The sequence below is a fragment of the Strix aluco genome, chromosome 4, assembly GCF_031877795.1.
Source record: "Strix aluco isolate bStrAlu1 chromosome 4, bStrAlu1.hap1, whole genome shotgun sequence".
Classification (NCBI taxonomy): domain Eukaryota; kingdom Metazoa; phylum Chordata; class Aves; order Strigiformes; family Strigidae; genus Strix; species Strix aluco.
The window spans coordinates 84,765,016-84,781,510 of record NC_133934.1 but is presented as its reverse complement, the minus strand read 5'-3'; the positions used below and the strand labels follow the sequence as shown (position 1 = coordinate 84,781,510).

The 16,495-nt window shown below is 39.1% G+C and overlaps 1 protein-coding gene across 11 annotated transcripts in view; it reads left to right on the top strand.

The window, feature by feature from the left end:
• The window catches only part of MAPK10 (mitogen-activated protein kinase 10), a 194,297-nt gene that overhangs the window by 154,894 nt on the left and 22,908 nt on the right, over positions 1-16,495 (top strand). For all 11 annotated transcript variants that reach the window (XM_074823883.1, XM_074823881.1, XM_074823876.1 and 8 more), the window contains 2 exons: positions 8,553-8,735; positions 10,872-10,996. In XM_074823883.1, the coding sequence (XP_074679984.1) occupies positions 8,553-8,735; positions 10,872-10,996 (308 nt within the window). The remainder of the gene's footprint in view (positions 1-8,552; positions 8,736-10,871; positions 10,997-16,495) is intronic.

Sequence of the window (16,495 nt, the reverse complement as noted above, 5' to 3'; positions counted from 1 at the left end):
CTGCTTTTCTTCTGCTGTTCCATGAGTGCTGATTCTGTGAACAGAAGACGATGCTGCTGCTTTCTTTCAGGCGGCTGAGCACCTCTCATGAAAGCCACCTCTCCTCCAAATCCATTCCCCTCCCTCTCCCCTGCTGCTGAGCAGACGCTGTCAGGGGTTCGGCACTTCTTGCTCCTGTGCCCGTCTGTACAGCTGAAAACCAGTCAGAAAGTTGCAAGGGCAGACCCAGCCTGCTGAGACTGATGACCTCTTGGCAGCTTCTTCCTTAAATCTGCATAGAAAATGCTTAGTGCTTCTATAAAAATGATTATTTCTTCAGATGTGCGATGGAGTTGGGCAGCTGTATAATTCCATCAGCAGGGACTGTGAGCCCTAAGAGCTTGAGGGCAGCATACTTAAGGATGTATTTAAATACAGAGGAGGAAGAGTAATTAGAAATGTTTCTTTAAAAAAATCCCTTCCTCTTCAACATAAAATGGGTGTAAAATGGGTTACGACTGGCAATGTACCCAAATTTGTTATCAGTAATTTTTTCTTCACAGACTGTGCTTCATTTCACAACCACACTGTGATTTGAAGAGAGTATTTAATACTAATTTGTGTCAATTTTTATGCATAAATGTGAAAAGCAGTTTTGAGACTGGAAGATTGAATATTCATGAGAAATGCACTGTCAGTCATATGCTTGACAGATAGTGCCATCCAGAGGGACCTGGACAGGCTGGAGAGGTGGGTCTGTGCAAACCTCATGGAGTTCAACAAGGCCAAGTGCAAGGTCCTGCCCATGGGTCGGGGCAATCCCAAGCACAGATGCAGGCTGGGCAAGGAGTGGATGGAGAGCAGCCCCAAGGAGAAGGACTTGGGGGTGTTGGTGGATGGAAAACTGACTGTGAGTCAGCAATGTGAGCTGGCAGCCCAGAAAGCCAACCATGTCCTGGGCTGCATCCAGAGAGGCGTGACCAGCAGGGCGAGGAGAGGATTTTCCCTCTCTACTCTGTTCTCATGAGACCCCCCTGCAGTGCTGTGTCCAGCTCTGGGGACACCAACATCAGAAGGACACAGACCCGCTTGTGTGGGGCCAGAGAAGGCCACAAAGATGTTCAGGGGGCTGGAGCACCTCCCCTGTGAGGACAGGCTGAGAGAGTTGGGGGGGTTCAGCTGGAGAAGAGAAGACTCTGGGGAGACCTTAGAGCGGCCTCCCTGAGTACTGAAAGGGGCTACAGGAAAGATGAGGAGGGACTCTTGATGGGGGGTGTAGAGATAGGATGAGGGGGGACAGTTTTAAACTGGAAGAGGGGAGATTTAGATTAGCTATGAGGAAGAAATTTTTCCCTATGAGGGTGGTGAGACACTGGCACAGGTTGCCCAGAGAAGCTGTGGCTGCCCCCTCCCTGGAAGGGTTCAAGGCCAGTTTGGACGGGGCTTTGGGCAACCTGGGCTAGTGGAAGGTGTCCCTGCCCGTGACAGGGGGGGTGGAACTGGATGGTCTTTAAGGTCCCTTCCAACCCAAACCATTCTGTTATTCTATGATGATTTGACTGCAAAATTTACTATTTGCCTTTTTCCAGTGGTTAAGGAATATAGGTTGTTTGATACTGTGTCTGTTCACAGAATAAATTGTCCATTTGACAATTAACTGAAAGAGCTTCTGTAGCAAAACAGAGCCTTCTTACATGGTCATGGAAAATTCACAAGCAGAAAAAGAGGAAATGCCTTTGAGTAAGTGCAGAGTGGAGTGCTTAGCTAGGCTGCAGCTCTGTTCCACTCCTGTAACCCATTTGAATTCGCTGAACTCACTTGGGTGGAGCTGAGAACTGATTCCAACTCTATTCTTTTTTAAACTCCAATTGTGAGTGAATGTTTTGCAGTGTCCAGAATCCTCATGGTCTTTATTGATCCTTGAAATTCTACTATTTCTCTACCATTTTTACTGTATGCATGTGATGCAGTTAATTGCAAGCTAAAGCTTTTTTTTTTTTTTTTTTGATGTTATATGAAACTTCCTTTCAAGGTTGACAGCAGTAGTTCTGCTTCCAGAGAAACTTATCATGAAGCTTGGATATACTTGTGCCTCAAGCAAGGAGAAAACAGCAACATGGTTTGTTGTGTTGCCTCATGACTGTACTTTTGAGTTGTCTCTTGTTCCATGTGTTCTTCACAACATTTTATGAGGGAGACTGTTACTCTTTTCTCACCACTGTGTAAATGATCTGAAGGAGTTAAGAAGGTGCCTTAGTCCTCTGGTGAGCTGTTAAAGCAAAAACATGGAATTTTTCTGAGGTTTTTTTAAACTGTTGAATGCATTTTCGAGAGACAAGAAAGAATGTGCCTTTAAATTTTGTACTTGGAAATGCTTAGGGAGACAAGTATATATTCAGTAGAGAGATGTAAGGTTAGTCTGATGTCAGCTTCTCTTAGTATAAATCACAGATGGCCATACAAGCTATCACTTAGAGAGCCTTACGGAGATTACAACTGCAATCACGTTATGTACGTCGCAAAGATAGGGGTATAGGGTTTTTCTGCACAGTTTTTATGATCATCGTGCATCCAGCTGTACATGTTACAAAGACAGAAGTGTGCCACAACAGAAGGTTCTGTAAACCTCGAAACAGGCTGGACTACTACGAGTAGATACTGCAGTGGTGAGGAGGTGTCTACAAGGGAAATAGTAATACTTATCCAAGAGCAAGACTGGAGTCCTGTGCTGCGAGATATCTGGACAGTCCACTAAGCACTGATTTGCTTGCTACTGCGTAAGCAAAGACGCTGAGCAACTGAATGAAGTGCCAGCTAAAAACAAAAACAGCAGTTGAAAATTTTAGTGAAGGTGTCATCACAGATATTCATTCAAAGGGTTAATGACAGCTACACAACAAACACTGCTGTCTCCTCTCTTCCAAATGACCAGTGGTAATCTGAAGTAATTTTATTTTTGTGCCACGTTATTTTTATTATCACCACATTTTCTATTATAGCATGTAAATATCAAGTACTATTCTTACAGTTGCAAAATATTTTCTGTTACAGCCTAATTTTTACAAATGTCCCATTCTTCTCAAAGCATTTACCTTGGCACAGCAAATGCTCTATACTTGCTGCCTTGTCAGATGCTAGCGTTTGCAGTTACAGCTGTGTGTTTTTTGTAAACTGTTGACATCAGTATGTAAATTACAGGACTGTGGAAAAAAGTATGTATCTGACACTGATGTCTCCCACAGTGAAGTTTGATTAGTTTGGTTTTTATTAACGGATTTCTTTTTTAAATAGGTCCAATTTTTTAAAAAAAGAAATATAGTTGAGCTATCAACTTTACAGTTGGTGTGACAATTTGGTGTTGGGGAGGGAAATACAAAGCTGCTTATTGTAATTATTATAATTTTGAAAAGTTAGGAGCATCAAAACTTTGTACCCAAAGCAATGCAGTTTGTTTTCATTGGTGGAACATGCACATTTAAGGAGAAAACTATCAGAAAGGTGGTTCCCTTAATATTTGGAGATTAAAAAGAGGTGAACTCACTCTGTCTGTCTGTTATGAAGGAAGAGCTCCAATTCCATTCTGTTTTCGTTGTGCCTACCTTAACAAAAGCAAGATTTGACATGCTCTAGTCCTAACCGTCTTCAGAAGAAGGACGATTAGCCAGAAAGAGCAAATCCTGCTCCAGTGCAGTAAAGCTAGTGCGGATGTGCTGCTGAACAGGTGAAGAAAGTGGAGTCCAGTATGCTGGGTAGGGAAGCATGATTCCCCACCATCACCACCACCATCCAGCCCAATTCCAAAAGCTCTGTTATAAACAGGCATGTTGGCAGAATTAGAGTTTTCCACATCTCAGTCCACAGATACTGCTGGAGAGGGTCCACAGATACTGTTGGAGAGGATTTTAGGAAGAGGCTTTTCTATCACAGCCACACCTTGGAGTAGCATGCAAGAGCAATGATCAGCCTCTGGTGATCGGTTGGCTGTTAAGATTTGCAACGGGAGATTTTTTTCTCCCCCCCCTCTGTCAGGAAAAGAAACATGAACAATTACATTAATTTATTGTTAAAGTTTAAAGGCTGATCACTGACAAGTTTCTGACTACCAGGGAAGAATGAATGGGCTTATCTATACATGCATCATAGTATGTTGGTTTTTGTATTGCAGTAGAACTAAAACATCCTACTGCAAACAGCATCTCTTCCTGCATAAACCTTGTTTGTTGGACATAAGAAAATATAATCCTTCACTCAAAAAAAAGATGATTTACACAGAGCATGAGAAGGAAAAAGAAAAATGATTGCCATTTTGAGGCTACCTAGTTTAAGTACAAAGAGAACAATATGTGGTCTAAATTTCATTTTTTAATCATGCTATTAATTTGTGCAACTGTAGAAATGCTTTTAATATTTTTTGATTGAGACAGAGAAGTATTGTAAGTTTTCCCTTATAGCTTGTTAAGTTTTCCCTTATAGCCAAGCTCCATTTCCTTGGCTGTTTGAGTATTTACAGAAATGTAATTTAAGTGAAGTCGCAGGCCAACTGAAGGAACAAAAAGGTGGTCCTTAATTCACACTTCTGAAATATTGCATCACATTGCATCAATGGGAACAGAAATAAAAGTAACAATAACCTTTCAGCCTGTACCTCTAATAGATGACTTCACTGTGAAATCTTGTTTTTCCAATAGAAATACTTTATTGTGCATTCAAAATATTATTTTCCCATTTTGTGCATTTGCTTTAGAAGAACACATCTCTTAATCTGCAGTTCAGATTCTGGTTATTTTCCAAGTAAATAACCAAGTATTTAGAAAGCAAAGGAGAACAATCTTTAAGACAGTCTTAGAGTGAAAAGAAAAAAGGTGGTTGGGAAGCTTGAGGTAACCTGAGGCCTCACTCAGTGATAAATCTTCATTCAAAAGATATGCATTTTAGAACTATTTTCTTAAATAAGCTTCTTTTCTGTAACACTGTATGGCTGTCTTAATGTTAGTAAAAATGCCACAATATTAGTGCCAGGGACAAACCAAAAATCCAGGTTAGATCTCTTCTTCTGTCTTAAGTCATACAAATGCTATTGTGTCTAGTTGACACATTTTCCTTGATCCTGTTTGGGGCAAGGGACAGTTGAGGTGATTCAAATAGCTTTAAAGCAGACATTTCATCATTTTCCAGAGTTTTGGGTTGTAGTTCTTTTAAACTTCCAGTCTGTCCGGCATTTTGCTTAATTTCAAGGGTCTTCTGTTAGCAGAAGTTTTTCTTTTTTTTTTTTTTTTCTTTTTTTTTTTTCACTCAAATACAGATTAATAATTTTTGGCCTGGGAAATTTCTGTCAGAGTTACATGATCATTAACTCGTAGCACCATTTTTTCAGTTGGTGTGCAAATAATATCTATAGTCACAATCACTCATTGGTTAGTGTAAACTACAGTAGGTTTTGATTCACATTAGGACTGTTCAATAGTAACATTTGTTTTCTGCAGAATTGCTGAAGTTAATCCTGACTGCCAGCTAGAGAAAGCTTCCTCTCTTTGCTTCAATAAGTAGACTTCAGACTTTTTTCAAAACTTGTATTTTTTAATCTTGTACTGTGACGGGTACAACCTCTCATTGTCAGGTGCAGCACAAATGCATTACAACTGGTAACTGTATAAAACATAACAATGAAATGGAGCCAGACCAGTATTCAGCAAGAACATTACTACATTCTTGTATGTTTTCATGTATTGGACCTCCATTTGCTGGTATCCAGCGCTAGTAAGGCCTAGGTCAGTGGAGAAAAAATACTAGAGTGAAAATGAGTGTCTATTTGACTGAAAAATGGTCTGTCTCCACCTGCTGGGCATGGTTTTACTACTGCTATTATTAGGACAAAAACAGGTCCTGAGTGCTCCATCATGTCAGTTTGCGTGTGTGTGTGTATAGACATAAAGAGCAAATTAATATATTTTATTTAATGGTTTTGGCAGATTTTGAACAACATAAGTCAGAAATAATAAAGAAGCATGATTATCCATTCAGATCATTCAGTTACTCAAAACCAGTCCCTGAAGTTGCTGTGACATAAAGCCTGATATTTTTGGCCCTTGGTGCAAGCCAGGGCTGCAAAAGCTCCAGTGCTGTCCTGCAGATCAAGGCTAGTCAAGAAGTGGAACACGGTGGCTCTGCCAGCTTCCTTGGCTTTGGCTGTCATCTTTGCACCGATGACTCATGAAGCTTCTTCCATCTCTTAAAATCTTCCAGTTGTGGGTGGAGGCTGCTTGTCTGTTGTCTCTTAGTGAGAGCCTTTCCGTCAGCTTAAAATAAATGTATGCAGCGGGAACTGGCCTGTTGTCTGAGGATTGTCCTTGTAGGCCCACCATGCAGGTCCAATTCTGGGATCTTTTTTTTTTTAACTTTTTCCCTTATCACACATATCTACAGCGTCTTAACACATTTTCCCTCTCAACGTGTCCAAGTTCCACAACATTTTGTAATCCCAAAGATCTCTGTCTTTTTGGCCTTCATTAAATGCCTGAGATGATTAACCTGCTCTGTACAAGCCTCTGACATGTGCTTTGAAGCAAGTCCTGTGTTAGCCCTCCCTGTTTATCAAATGGCCATCACTCGATCTGCACAGGTAATGCTTCCTGTGGTGCTTATAGAGCTTGGCTTTCTCACCCATTTAGCTTCTCTTGGCACAACTAACAGCACCTTCATTTCTCTATTCTGTTCTTCTCTGCAAAGCATTTACACACTCTATTTTCCTCAGAAAGACCTGCTTCTGACATAGCCCAGCCAGAAAACAATGAGGTGTGTTAACTTAAATACAAGTTTAAAATGTCAAAACATGTTATTTTCTAATCAAATGTTTAATGAAATGTTCAGGCTATGCTTTGAGCAACTATAGTCTTGGATTGTTGTTGCAATTCTTTAGTTTTCTGTTGAGAAGAAGATATTTTTCATGAACAACACAAGATACATACAACCTATGGAGTGTGTGTGTGGAGGAGTTATTCTACATAAATCTTTGATTTAGTTTAAAAAATAAAAGAAAAATCTTCACAAACCACTGCTATTTCTAGCAACCTTTTCCAGTTGAAATTAAAACCATTCAAAACACTGTTTCAGCATTCTTAAAGCATATGCTTAAATTGTTTTAATTTCTTTAAACACTTTTGATTAGTAAAGCTGCAATTTTTAATTTATTTGATTTTTGTTCAAATAAGACAGTTCAGGTGAACCCAAATTAAACCTGTCTTGAATTTTCAAGGTATGTAAAAATACTAAATTTCCATTTCTCTAAACTAAAATACTTTTTTGAAAATCTGAAATTGCTGCTGCACCAAAGAGATGTTTTTGCCTGACTTTTTTTCTTTTTTTTCTTTTTATCTTCATTCCATTGTCCTGATTTCTTTCCTAGATTGTGAAGAACTGTCTTTAGTATTTGGGAAACTCCTCCACACTTATGACACTCATGACAATAGTGTCTTAGAATAATAATTTTTAAAAAATAATCAGTGTGCTGACATGCTTTGAATGTTTATCTTTTAAAAGCTTTTTAGTTCCAGTATGTTTTTGACACAACTCTCTTCATCACATTTCTTAGCATCAGTGTACCCATGGCTGTATGTACTCTTCCTTTTTTTTTATGTTGTCATCAGATTCTTACCACTGTGGATTAGACAGTGTGATGTAGAGATTGTACTGATGTTATAGACATTTGCTTAATAATTTTTCTTTTTTTTGGCACAGTAAGGCTTGTGAACATGGCTGGAAGAGCTACATAACATCTATCAGAAGCCTAACTGTTATCTCAAGAAAACTAAAAAAAATCAACGCCAAAACAAAAAAAAAAAGCTCAGTACAAATTTCCTGTAATACAATTTCAAGCATAAGAGTCTGTTTCTTATTAGTCAATAACAGTTTAGCAATGTAGCTGTCACATTTGCAGTTAAAGAGAAACATCTGTCTACCGATACCCGAGGCATCATTTGTCTATAGAAAATGAGTCCCAGTGCATTCTTATAAAATCAAACAAATTGCTTTTGAGGAGTTCCTAGTTGGGTGGTTTTAGCAAAATTAGCACCCGTGAAGTTACTGGAGAGAGTACAAGCACGAAGCAGATGAGTTGAAGGTGACTTCTGTCCCGTGCAGAACTCCTTGGAGCCATCTGGGTCTCACTCTCCACAAACCGAACAGACAGGGCAGGTGAACACATTCTTCCCTGCTGTGCCTGTGTAGCCAAGGTGACATAGAGGCATGTAAAAAAAGGGAGTGCAAGTCACTGGATTGCAAGTTAAAAATAAAAACGGTAACAAGTGTTGATTCGAAGAGAGGAAGCTGTGTATTTTCTCATGGTGGTGGTGGTTTTAGGATTGCACAATGCCCTCAAGTATGTATAGTTGTGAGAGAGAGTTTTGCCCTTTACAGGCTGTAGGTCCTGGAGGCATAATGATGAACAAGACAGTGACTGTAAAGATGTTATGGAGGGAGGTAAACACCTCTGAGGATTCCCACAGAATACTCAAACAGAAATGTCAGGACACTACACTGGGGGTTGCATTTTGTTTTCCTTAACTACTGACATTCAGATATTGATCAGTGGAATAAAGTTATTGAGCAGCTGGGAACACCCTGTCCAGAATTCATGAAGAAGCTGCAGCCGACAGTACGGAACTACGTTGAGAACAGACCCAAGTATGCTGGCCTCACGTTCCCCAAACTTTTTCCAGACTCTCTCTTCCCAGCTGACTCGGAACACAACAAACTCAAAGGTATGTCTGACAAAGGGACATGGTTCACATGTCCACAGCTGCAATGCAGTGAGGGTTTTTTTCAATTTTTATTCTCTAGTTATCTTCCTTTTAATGCAGTTAGTTGCAGAGATGAATGAGTGCATGAGTTTTCTTCAGCTGAGAGGCAGACTTTGGAAATGATTTTTGGAGACCCTGGTGCTTGGGCAGCTAAGGGAACATACATTATCCCTGATGTGTTGAACATATCCCCATGGTGTTCTGTGTGATGTTTCTGTATCATGAGAACTGAGGTGTTTCTTTGCTCTCATTCTTAAACTTGCAACACAACAGAACAGTAGTACTTTCACTGGAAGATCTCAGCACTCGCACTGTTTTGTTTTAGGTGGAAAATATCTGTTCAACCAGATGCCTGCCTCATAGGTCTACCTTTACTAGACAATAGAAAGATACTAGCAACATCAGTCAAAATGGTCTTGATGTGAGGTTTAATATCTGATATGGGTGAATTTCTTCTTTTGAAAATGCTGTGGGTCAGTTTGGATATGTGAAGTAGAACACTAACTTAATTACAGTGCTGTAAAATATAAGTTGCAGTGATTTTAATCATATATTGAAGTCTTGTTTTGCTTGAACAGGGCATTGACTTTTAATTGGAGTGAGTGATTAATGTGTGTTTAGTATAGAAAGAATTTCTCATCACAGCTCTGGAACCCCTGCGAACTTGTGCTCTGTATCAGTTCTGTACCATCTGAGTACTGGGGCTGCTTACTACAGTGCCATGTAATGGTTTTCAATTGCTTGCAATTTGCATGTCATTACGTTACCCAGATTGCTTTTCCAATTAACAACTGTTTCATAGCAAGGTTGCTGTCTCAGCTCTGGAAGCAAAGTGAAAAGTCTGAGCAGATGCTTTTGGATATGTGGAATTCTATACTCCTACTACAATAAACCTGAATAATGGTATTTTCTTGGGTTTGGAGTTAATGAATAGAAATGACTGTCAAACAGTGGTGTTATCTCTTGGGTACAGGAAGCACATGAATTTGAGCATACTGAATGCCAGTTTTTAAGATAAAGTCACAGAACAAGAAACAGTGCATTAAAAAAATTCTGCTTGTGCATCACTGTATCATCCCATGCCCTGCCTAGACATTTCACCATAACATAATGTTAATGATTTAATTTGATATTACTTTTACTCACCCATGTCTGATGAGATACCTAATAATATTTTTGCTATTACATCTCTTGACATTCTTTTTCCTTTCATTTTCTTTTTCACTTACACAGGGAATAATTTTGAGCATGAAAGAGCTTAGAACACTACATTGATAGTAATACTAGAAATATATGTTATTATAATTCTTTTACATGGGTTTAAATGGTATTATATTTGTTACAAACTCTAAACTAGAAACAATTTGGGTAACAGAAGAATGAGCTTGTGGCCTGATAGGCACAATGGGCTATATTATCAGGTAAAATAAATTAGTGTTGCAACATAAAACTCAGTGTATATATAAGGCTGTGCATTTTTGTAATGCAGGATGATGTGTACCACTGATTTAAAATTTATTATGCGGGAGAAACAAGACTTAAGCAGTTCCAAGGCACTTCCATACTGTTATGTGTTGACCCCAGGCTACAGATTTGATATTATTGACTGGTACCCATGCCTCACTAAAATAGTTAATGCCTCCCAGCAGGCTAGGTGAAAAACTTTAAAACATGCAGAAAAGTTTGGATGGTTTTCTGAGCCACCTTAAGAGTACTGGTAAGTTTCAGGCTTTGATTTAGTAATGCCATGATTTTAGACTTCATTATGCAAGCTTTTGTTTTCTGATCCTGGCAATAATACAGATACCTCAAGCACATTTTTCTTGGGTATATTATTCAGGGCTCCATGTGGAATCTGTATACAACATGTAAAATCTCATCAAAGCTTGTTAGAGGACTTATGGTAATGCAGCCCTCACGTTGGCACCTTCTGACCTAAAACGATTCCTGAACTGTTCCTCTACAAGGGGCAGAAGTACATACAAACAATCTCTAAAAGGGTTGTGTTACTGTTACTTTCCTAACCCAATTAACCCTCCTCTGGAGGCAGTGATTGTTTTGTACTAATACTATGTTTATCTGATTTCATTGTTCTAGCCAGCCAAGCCAGGGACCTTTTATCAAAGATGCTAGTCATCGATCCGGCCAAGCGAATATCAGTAGATGAAGCCTTACAGCATCCATACATTAATGTCTGGTATGACCCAGCAGAAGTGGAGGCGGTAAGTGAGGTGTGACTACTTACTTCAGACTGCTAAATGCAGATATGATTCATAGATTCCTGTTGCTTTACAGCAGCTTGATAACGAGCATGCTATAAAGAAACAATGTTGTGGCTGTGGTGGTTTTTGGATTTACGTGAAATGAGATCTGTAGGGACAGGATATCTCTCTCTGTTAGATTAACTGACAAAAGATGGGAGAAGCAAAAACACCTCAAGCATATGAAGCCATTTGCTGCTTTCTTCTAGACACCATGAAGAAAAGATTTTTAATCCAGTAGCTCACCTGTTTTTTCTACCTATATAAATCAGTCTGGCAAAAGATACTATCTTTCCCTCTAAACCTTTCCTTGTGAAAAACAGCAATCATCACTTCCTATGTTTGTGTTGAAGGATCTATGTGGAAAGGAGGAGAATTAAACAAAACAATACAAAAACCTGAAGTCGGGATTCAGAAAAATCTTAGCAGGACATAAATTATTCCTCCACTGACATGGTATAATAGGTATAGGTATAAATTCAGATGTTCTCTGTAGTATTATGTATGAAATGTATGAAAACAGAGCTCAATATTTCAACAGGTTTAGAAATCTTACTTAACCACAAGAGAAAATTAAGACCCTGAACCTTGCAAAAGTAAATCCCTGCTGTTTAGCCGTATGCTCCAATTCAGTGTGTGTTCTTGAAAGTGCAGTAAATTTCAAAAGTAGACATAATGCACAAAACCCCATCAAATTTCAAGTGCACAGGATTTTTGCAGAGTATGTTACTTAGGAGTACTTTATAGGGAATGGTTCTGCTACTTAGAGAGCCTTTAGTTTCTGTGTCCTGTTTAGTTTTCTTCAAGAAAGAAGATTATCAGTCTGAAGTGTAAACATTTGATACCCTGCAATATTTCACCCCCTGGCATGTTTCACATCACTCTTGAAGATCTCATTCCATTGTTAGATACCTTTGTTGCATTCCCATGCATTTCTTAACTCGGTTTTATGGAACTACTCTGATGTCAGAACTTAGATCGGGGTCTCTCTTTAGATGTGCTTTGCCTGTGAATTTAACCGTGGAGAGCCACTTCTGATGCAGAACAGGAAGGGAATTTGGTACAGTGAATATTTCGATGTAATGATTTGACCAATTTCCAAATGTATGCTCTTAGTTTTATTTCAGATGGAAGCAGAGGTTGAATTTTTGTCATAATGAGGTTGCCGTTTTAGAAGGAAAAACTTGCCACACACATCTAGAATTACACCTGATATTGAACCTCATATTACTGTCCTCTTATGCAGACAGAGATCAGGGGTACAACTATGGCTGACGAGACAATGGTTTAATTTCTGATTGTACTATAGAGTCCTCACATGATCTAGAACAAACCACATCCTTTCTCTGGATCATGACTGTAAAACAGGAGTAATAATTATTCATTTTGCCTGCCAGGTGAATTGGCTGAAATCTAATGAGCCCAGTAGCTCTCAAAAGCCTGCAGTAATTACATTCTAGTTCACTGAGGCATTCGTCTCTCACATGCACCTCCTATCACCATAGATACCTGTACAAATGTGGTGCCACACGCTACCAAATCACATTCCTTGCATTTTCAGTACTGGCTGCATTTCATTGCTCAGTGAATGACTACAGAAGGTGTAAAGCAGTGGAAAACCAAACTGTTGTTGCTCCCATAGCACCTCAAAGAACAGAGGACGTCCTGTGAGGAAGGAACAGCGCCTTTAAATGTTCATCTTCAAATGCTCAGTGTTGTCCCAGTTATTTGTAGTTGGCATCTTTGTTCGAATTGCATCTTTTTAGATAACCCTCTGTGCTCTTCACCCACCTGGTTCTTTGCACAGTTACTGCATAGTTAACATGAGCTGAACGTCAGAGTCCCCCGCTGCTTTTCAGGTCTCTCTTAGCTTCAAAGTTCTCTTCCAAAACATGCTATATCTTGTCAGTAATATACTATAGAATCATACTAATATTTTTGTCAGGAGTACTTTGACAGTGAAGTGTTATTGAATTGCTTTGACACCAATCACTCTATGGTACAGAGATCCTTCTTCTCTTGGGATCACAGCAGGTTAAAAACCAGGAAGATTCAGGTTGTGTGCAGTGTCACCTAAATAGAAGAACATGGGATTAATAAATATTCACTGTATTTTGTCAGACTGCTAGGAATTCTAGAAAGAGCCTGGCTTCACTTAACACTCATTATTTTTCCAATCTCATTTTCAGAGAGAAAGTTAAACTCGAGGACTTTCTTTCCACGATTAACAGTTTATTAAATTCTAAATTTCCATCTGTTCATGCTGACACACCTTCAGTGGCTAGCTGTGAATCATTTACTAATTATTTTCTGAAGCAAACTTAATTCAGCTGGATTTTCTCTGCCTCTTGATTCAGCTGTTGAAGTGCACTCAGTCCGTGTTTTTCATCAGCATCCTGATGATTGAGTAAGTTTCTCAAACAGATTTGTGGGAGATTGGTGACTTTCTGTTCTTTCTCAGAAGAGTGTCCTGAGGTTCTGGGACTGCTACTCACTGGCAGTGCCTCTACCAGGATTAGTTGCTGCTTCACTGGAGAGAAAGTTTTACTTGTGCATCCATGTTATAACTTGCTACATCTGGTTTAATGTTTGATGTCTAATTGGCTGTTAGTTCTTTACAAGACACCAAGGTACCTGTATGTGATAAACTTGTTTGTTGGTAACATGAGTGATTTAGTGCTTCAAGCACGAAGTAACTTGTTTCCTCTTGGCTGTGTCCATCTGTGTGTGACCTCAGACCAGGGGAATCTAGTGTAACATCCAGAATACCTTTTGGAGTATCTTGTAACATTGTGCTGACATCCGATATCTTAAATGATTACAGTTTTGTGCAGTAGTTTACATTATGCTGTAAGCCCCGGGCTCTGAATCATGCCAATTCCCTTGTCCTACTTCTGTCTTCCTTGTTGCAATTTTGTATTATTAAGGGTATTCTGTGATTCTGTATTGGATAAAGAATTACTATCACAAGAGTCTTTGCATCTCTCTCAAATAAATACTTCATCTGCCTTGTTACAGTTGCAGAACAGTTAGGAACAAATTCAGTAAACATTTCCTAATGCCACATGTTAAGCATGTTGTGGGCAATGGGGAAATGACTGTTGTCTCATGTATTTTTGTTAGATCTTGCCAACTTTGTAGCAGGGGTGGGAGTTGGTACTCATCTTAAAACGTCCAACAAATGAGCTCTTTGAGAGTAGGTACTTTTGCTGATTTATTTAATAATCCCACTCTGTGAATTGGTCTATACTGAACTAAACCACAGAAGTTATAATAGGTTACAGCTGCATGGAGAAATAGTATTTGAATGACATGTAAAAACCTAAAAATGGTTTCTGGCTCATTAATGTTACTTTTAAAAAACAAACAACCAACCAAACCTCAGGGACATCAGTACGAAGAACAGATTGCAGTCTGATTCTTCCAGGTTGTGTACATTTTAAGTTTCCCATTCCAACTTGAATGGAACAAGTAATCTTTCCCTGTCTTGGCAAGCTATTTTATTAATGTGTGCTATGAAACAACTGCACTAGCACATTTCATCAGTGACTTTTCTAATGGATATCTGGATCTAGCCTATCTATCTAGAATTTTGGAATGTGGAAACGGAATTTACATCTGCCACTGCATCTCAGTTCTGCAGCTGAAACTGTTTCTTGATGTAAACCAGAAGATGATTCTAGATCAGAGCACAGTGTGGTGTGTTTAAATTCTCACACCTCTAGTCTAGGTCCTTTTTGTTCACAAACTATGCTGTAGTTTGTGAAGCTTATAAAAATGCCTCAGGGGAAAGGTAGAGAAATATGTACTGATCATTAACCGTTTCACTGAATGCAGTTAAGAGTTTGTCCCAGTGTGGTCTCAACTTTTTGTGCCTACCTATCTTAGCTGTGTTTGGGAGCCAGCTTTTATAAATGAAGGACAAAAGCAAATGAAAGACTACAGTCTAAATAGTTTTTTCAAACCATTTAGCCCCATTTTTCCTTATGATTATTCATGTGCAGATTTAGGTTCTGTGTTCATGATTGGAATAGGCTGACAAAAGGTTTACACAAATGTATATCAGCCTAAGGTGAGTCTATTACTATAAAGTTTCTGTTCTCAGTGTGTAATACGTTGCATTAAATTATTTGTGTTCCCTGTCTGGAATATTTCCAACCCAAGGAAGAAGTGGTGATATTTTCCCTTTTCATGACAGTCTTGCAAACTTACAGAATAGTAAAGCAATGGAAAGAGATTGAGTCGGTGTGGAGCACAGTAGCCATTCTTACTCAAACTCATGTCCTTTGCAACATTTGTTCAACTCTTCTCTGTCTCTTAAAGGTATTGTCTCATATTTTGATTATCAGGAGACCGGGCTATTCTAACGCTTTGCTGCTTCAGTTAGCTGATAAACCAGTTTATGGATTTTCCATTTGAACTCTCCGAGTATTCAGTTTTACTCCTATTTTCTATTCTCTTTGCTTATTTCACATTGAAAATCAGAAGTGCTATTTTTACTATGCTGGCCATTTTTGAAGCATTTGTCCCCTGGTATCTTTACCCCAAGATGATCTTTCATTAAAACAGGTTTTAGGTAGGCATTTGTGTTTTGTATTATGCTAGAAATGCCACAGTTAGTCAGCATCAGGTTTGGTCCTTTTCTTTCAACCTCTTTTTGTAGATTTTCCTTGAGGTAATCATGAGCCTTAGCAGTTTGCAATTGCTTGCATCTGCATTTTACAAACATACTGTTTTGGAGTCTGTGAATTAATTTTGTTACAATTGCATTTAGAGAGTCTGGCTTCTCAGCTGGTCTCATCCAAGTTGTGTAAATTGTTTTTTCCTGTTTGAGAACAAAGCTTTAGAGACAGAAATTTAAGAAAACCCTGGTCGTCTTTGACTCAATAAAAGCTCATCACTTCAATTCTCTGTTGTCTGGATTCTGACCCAAGCTGAATTACATCGCTCTGGGTGTGATGAACAGGCAGATCAGAACTCCTCTGTCAGGCAGAAAGATCAGGAGCACTTTACAGAACTTACTAGGTACTGCAGTGTTCTTCATCTTTCCCCTCTTCCTTTATGCAAGGGAGTACATTGTATTTGGGGATGAACCTATCTATTAGATTTCAAGTAATAGCTCTGTTGATCCCTGGCAAAGGGAGAAGAAAAACCATAAGCCAGATTTTACATTCTGTCTTTTTATAGCACAGACAACAGGTACTAACCACAGTTTTTGTTTTGCCTTGTCTCTTCCTAGATGAGCACTTCACCCCACTAGCTCACAGCTTCAGGAATTTGCATCTATTTCATGGGCTAGGTGCCAGCAGGTACAATAGGAGCCTTAGCTATTGACTGCAGAGTGGGCAGGCAAGGCTGGAGTGGAGGGAGGAGTGTGAGAGAGGATGGACTAGCAAAGACAAATATTCTGCCACTTCCTTAGGGAAAGTTTGCAGAGGACCAGCTGGCATCTTAATGAAT